We start from the raw sequence: 6,000 nt of genomic DNA, 5'->3' as shown, positions 1-6,000 counted from the left end.
TTTACTGTCTATGCCTGTATTCCTCGAAATGTGATCGACAAACCAGACTCAAGACTCTTCAACTGTGCTGCTGACACATCCAGACTCCCTGGGGTGGGACCCTACAAGCTGCATGTTTTACAAGCTCCCAGATGATTTTCTGGCACATTCAAATTGAGAATGTCTTTTTTAGCAATGTGAAGCCAGAAAAGTTAAGAACCTGACAGTATAGGCGAGAGCTGGGCAGAAAGGCCTGTAAGGAAGGACAGGACCGGGCCCCCCCAGCAGCTAGCCAAGGTCTATGAAGAAACATTCATCTCCTATCATTCTTCCATCAAATCGCTCCACTCAACTGTGCCAGCCTCCTTGTTATTCCTACAATAGTCATGGGATGCTTCGTTCTCAGAGTCTTTGCAGCTGCTGTTCCCCAACGGAAATGCTCTCCCACCAATATCCATGAAGCTCTTGCCCCCTTTTGCTTCAGATGTCCGTTCAAATATGTTTATCAACAATGCCTTCCTAAAATATCCTAATATAAGATAGTAAGTCTCCATCCCTTACCTTGTTTTATTTTTCTCATAGCACTTAACAACACCTAAACATGGTTTACTTGTTTTTGTCTGCTTTCTCCCAACCAAAACATAAGATCCATGAGATCTTACCAGGTACTTTGTTTTGTTCGCAGCTGTATCCCTAGTAGCTAGAATGGTGCATTACATATTCCAAGTGCCTGATAAACATGTATTAAATGAATGAATAAAACAACGAATGGACATTAGGGAGAAGAACAAATAGGATTTTGGTGAGAGGCAGGGCAGAAATAAAGCACAATAGTTAAGCGAGGACTCCGGCATCACAGAGGTCCGTTTCAGGACTACCACTTGCTAGATGTGTGAGGCCTCTCTGTGGCTCAGTCTTTTCATTAGTAAAATGAGGGATATGCCAGTAATTGAACGTATCTCTTAGGCATAGGCAGAACAATTGGCACTGGGCCTGACATGCATCAGAGCTAAACAAATGTTAAGCTCTTGGAGGCACTGGTTTGGTGACCTGCTGAAGGAGGAAAAGGTAATTTAGATGGCTCTAAGGTTTCTTGTGCAGGAACTTGAAAGTGGGGGAAGAAGTCACTACACAGGCAAGGGAAAGGTAGGTGTGGGAGTGAAAAGGGCCAAGCCAGGCGTGGTGATTCAGCCACAGAGGTGGCCTAGGACAGGGGTCCAAGGGTGGACTCCAGAACCGAACTCTACTCGTAAATCCCCATTCCTTCACTCACAAGCTATGTGGCCTTAGACGAGTTACTTTCACCCCTCTGTGCTTCAGTGTTCTCATCTTTAAAAAGGGGATAATAACCTACCCTCTAGGGTAATTGTGGGGCTTAAATGAATTCGTTTCCATAAACCACACAGTACAATGCTGGGCATACAGCAAGTGCTATGTAAGTGTAACCATTAGTATAATGACATGTGGATAAAGATCATGGTTTCTAGTACAAGAGGGTCTTGTACCAATTGGATTCCTGGATGCTATTAACTGGGTGACCTTGGAGAAGTTACTGCAAAATCTCTGGGCCTCCTTTTTCTTCCAAAACTAAAACGACCTTCACATCAGCGTGAAACCATACAGGCTTAGGCAGAGTAATTCCAAAGACTCTTTGCGCTTCGCCCTCTGCCTCCAACTCTCCTTCCTGGACCCCAAGAGCTGAGCTCTGCTGAAAAATGCCCAAGCGAAAAGCGCCAGGCAGAAGTAATGCAATGCCGACCCTATCATTCCTGGAGAATTCTGCCCCACCCCCAACCAAAGACCACGCTCTACTCAGGAGCCGAGGCTGCTGCCATTCCCGCTCCCCCTCCCGCCAAACCGGGAAGCCCGCCAGTCGCGGCCCAGAGAGCCCCGAGGAGGGGCCGGGAGGAGGCGGGGCCCAGCTGCGACGTCGCAGTGGAGCTAGCCACGGAGATGCTGGTGGTTGCGCCCGCGCTCTCTCACCAGTAGCAGCTGTTGTAGACACAGGCGTCCCGTGGGGGGCTGGCCGGCTGGTAGCGGGCGGCAGCGGCGGTGGCGGCAGCGACATCCTCCTCCATGGTGGCTTGGGCCAGGGCACCGGCCTGAGGCGAGCCAAGGGGACCGGCTACGCTGGCGGGCTTCGGGAAAGGAGCGGGCGTACGCCAGTCAGCGCGGGTTCTCGGGGCCGAGTGGGCGGAGCCCGGGGCCTCGGGTGCAGTTCCCAAGGGGTGGGGCCTGGGGGCGGGCAGGCGGAACCTGGGCGGGGCGAGCGGCTCAGGTTGCCGGGGCACGGGGGGCGGGGCTACTGCCCGAGTGGGCGGGCCCAGGACTCGCGGAGCAGGTTTGGGTGGGAGGAGCCTGCGGGATGCGCAGGGCTCGTTCCGAGAGGATGGAGACAGGGCAGAGTGGGCGGATCCAGGGTGAGGTGACCGGCTTGAGTTACTCGTGGACGGAACCCCGCGAGGAGGACTGCGCGCTTCCGGTAAATTCGGCCTGTACCGGTGGGTGGGGCCAGAGGCAGGGCGGTGCTAGCGGCGCGGGTTCCTGGGGGGCTGGGCCGGCAGTGCCGGGGTTGGCGGTCTGCGGAGATCAATCAGCTGGAGGAGAAAAGAAGTCACTGGTTGGCGATCTGGGGAGGAATCAGGGGAGGACTTCGAGTTGGTAAGCCGCCGGACCCTGAATGGTGCTTTGTGACTCTCCTGGAGGCGTCTAAGACCCTTCCTCCTTTCTAGGGCCCGGTTGCCAGCTGTGGAGGAACCAGATGAGATGCGGAAGACTCGGCGTGTGCGAGTGTAATAAGAGAAACGCTTGTGAAAAATGAAGCTTTAGTACTTTGATCCTAGAGTCCACGAAAGCCAGGGAGAAGTGTGTGTGTAGTGAATAATTCCAAATATGTCTGCATCAAGAATGGTCTTAAGGACATCACCCTAAAAGCTCACCATATTGCAACATTTTTAAAAATAGAGAATTGTATATATTGGCTCAGAAAGATCTATGGATTCCTTGATATAGTGAGTAAAAAAATAGTTTTAAAAGTCTACATACTACCCATTGTGTTAATCATATATTTTTATTTGCTGGCAGTCTGGAAGGAGAGAGCCAAATTGTTAAAACAATGTTTACCTCTGGTAAATGAATGGTATGGAGTATTTTCACTTTATGCTTTATAGCCCTCTGAATTGTCTACATTTGCAGTGGACATATACAGCTGATCAGGATACTTCCCATTATACAAACTGAAATTCTTGGTTTATAGGCCATCTACAGTAAGATTTCTCAATCTCATGAACTCTAATAAAGTCCATAAATCCTAAAGATTTTGAGCATAAGTCCTTGTGTCAGTTATCAATTTATTGCCTCTCAGCTCTGAATACACACTTCTACAGGCTCTATGATACTGAAATTCCTCTAAGCATTTGTCCTTTAAAGTGAGCATGATGTTAAGCCTTTTTTTTTTTTTTCATTAAAGTGTGTTGAAGAAGATTCCTGCAGTTTCTGGGACCGTGCAAAACTTTGGAGTGTGAATATCCAGTGGGGTCTGCCCCAGCCACAGGCCCAGATGTAATCTGTCTGCTACCTTGCAGCTATAGCTTGGCAATAACCTTTCTGCAGCTTTCTTGACACAGAAACCAGAGCCCAGGGAGGCCTGTAGGCAGCCACCTGCCCATACTCCTGCCCTTCATGGCCTACACAAAGTTACCTGTGGCTTGCAGGCCCACACACTGAGCAGTCTGTCCCTCATCTTTATCAAGTCTCCCCTTCCCTGAGCCCCTCCCTTCCCTCCCAAGGCATTCTGAAAGCCTTCTGCCCCTGCTGGCTCCCAGACTCCCAAGGCATCCCCACACCACTGGTTGATGATAGTGCCCTTCTGCCCACTTCTCTACCTTGCTTAAGGGAAGTTAAATGTCAAGAATTAACTGAGATAAAAATGTAACTATAAGATGTAAAGAAACTACATGGGCTGAGGAAGGATACCCAAGAAGGAAAAATATGAAAGGGATTTGGACCTCATTGGAGATGATGTGGGTTGGTTACCAGATAGCAGAGTTCACTGGTTTACCCAGGCTGGAGGTGATCTGGAGTTGCTGGGCAAACAATAGAGAAGAGGAAGAAGAGAACCAGCACTCTCTGCCATAATGGGCTTCTTTATGCTTTAAACTTTCCCTTATAAGAAGGAATTACTTTTTAAATTGAAAAAATAGATAATATTTTAAAAATTCATATGATTTCATGGTAGAGACCAAAAAAGAATATGGTCTCAAGTGTAGGAAGTGCTTAGAACCAGATCCTGACCTACAGACTGCAATGATCTGGATGAGGAAGAAATAAGAGATTCATTCAAAGAAGCCAATATCCAATAAAATCAAGATGTTAAAAGGCAGGGCTTTGGAGGAGGGACACATAAAGGAAAGTATAAAAAAGGGCCACAAATGTGAAAGGGGAGATTCAGGAAGCCTTCGGTACATAATACATAAGTTTAATAACAAAAAGAGGTTTTATTTTTATTGGGGGAGGGGATATTCGTAATGCTCAATATTAAGAGCTAGAAGAAAAAGGAAGAGGTAATCCAGTTGCTTGGGACCACATGATGTGATGTGATAAGACAACTGAAAGAAAACAAATAGCCAATGGCTATTTCGTTCTATCAAAGAAGATGATTCTCAAGCTGTAAAGTATAAGGAAAATAGCCTTAAGAGGAAATTAAAATCAAGATAAGTTCAGTGATAAAAAGCACCAAATCACTTTAAATGGGTTACAAATATTCAGATCCAAATAAATATATGCCAACATACTGAAAGTGCTTGACATTATGACCCCAAAGCCTTTCTAATAGATCTTTGAGAAAATATGTTGCAGGAGATTACATAAGACTAAATATGAATACTTGCTATCTTGAGTTTCATAAAAGGAAAGCATATGTGTTCCGGACATTATATACTCTGGTGAACTTGATACCTATTCCCAGGATGGTTTGTGACCATGAAGAAAGATGATTACTTAGGGGACTTCAGTGGTTTACCAAAGCCCATTTTATGCCAAATGGGCCTCATATCAAGTTGTTAGAAGAATTAATTGATCGTTAGAATAAGATAATAGCACAAACAATAAAATTTGATTCCAACAAAGCAGCTGGCCCAGTTTTATTAGTCATGACTCGTTACTCGTTCAAAGTCCGGGCAGAAAGGCTATTTATTAGCTCGTTTAACAGGAAGGACAACTGAAGTGTCTCTCACAGTTGGAGGATGAGCTGCAGAAAGCAAGGTCTCATGGAATCAGAAGCAGAACTCATCTCCCAGGCCTTCTTTTCTTCCTGTTTCAGTCTGCTGCTCAGTGCTTGGCTTCGTTCTCAGGTGACCTCACTTCTTGCTGTGTGGAGGATGGCCGCTGGCAGCCCAATATTCATATTTTCCAGGCTTGGTAACCCCAGTGGAAAGAGAAAACCTCTTTTTCCTCATAGCAATCACACAGAGCAACTTGTACCTTTATTTTTTACATTTCTGTACTACTTGAATTTTTTTCGTGTATTTTTAACAACAAATTTTTAAAAATAAAAAAATTTCTTCTATCAAATTATCAAATTAATATAAAAAGCTGCATGAACAGACTATTGCTCACTTAACTTTTCCCCTACTATTGTATATTAGTTTGTTTTCAAGTCATTCTATTATAAATAAAGCAGCAATCAACATCTTTATACATAAATCTTGATCTGTGACTCTGATTATTCTGTTAGGATGGAGTGCTAGAGGAGGAATTCCTGGGCCAACAGTTTTAAATATTTTCCAGGTCTCTTGATACATGTTGCTATATTGCTTTTAAGAAATGGACCCATATCAGTATCACATTGTTATTTTAAAAAAATACAGGCCAAAAAACTGCCAGTCCCATTGTTAGTTTAATTTGCATATATCTGTTACTACTTTCTTGCACTAAAAGGGATAATTTCAGTATAAAGCAGTAAGTGATAAGGCAGCAATGTACTATGGGACCTCTGAGGGAGCACAATACTGTTATTACTTA

General features: G+C 45.3%; 1 protein-coding gene and 1 long non-coding RNA gene across 2 annotated transcripts in view; one reads left to right on the top strand and one right to left on the bottom strand.

The window, feature by feature from the left end:
* WDYHV1 (WDYHV motif containing 1) overlaps nucleotides 1-2,181 on the bottom strand; it is a 15,730-nt gene extending 13,549 nt beyond the window's left edge. Inside the window, exon 1 of the mRNA XM_011360783.2 lies at nucleotides 1,963-2,181. Within this exon, the coding sequence (XP_011359085.1) occupies nucleotides 1,963-2,057 (95 nt within the window). The 5' untranslated portion in view covers nucleotides 2,058-2,181. The remainder of the gene's footprint in view (nucleotides 1-1,962) is intronic.
* Nucleotides 2,182-2,469: 288 nt separating this feature from the next.
* Nucleotides 2,470-3,294, top strand: LOC111740185. The gene is made up of 2 exons (XR_002780482.1): nucleotides 2,470-2,640; nucleotides 2,712-3,294. It is a non-coding gene; the product is annotated as an uncharacterized LOC111740185 (long non-coding RNA).
* The last annotated feature ends 2,706 nt before the right edge of the window (nucleotides 3,295-6,000 follow it).

Source organism: Pteropus vampyrus, unplaced genomic scaffold (genome assembly GCF_000151845.1).
Source record: "Pteropus vampyrus isolate Shadow unplaced genomic scaffold, Pvam_2.0 Scaffold59, whole genome shotgun sequence".
Lineage (NCBI taxonomy): Eukaryota > Metazoa > Chordata > Mammalia > Chiroptera > Pteropodidae > Pteropus > Pteropus vampyrus.
The sequence above is the reverse complement of the archived record's forward strand: the minus strand, read 5'-3'. Positions and strand labels throughout refer to the sequence as shown.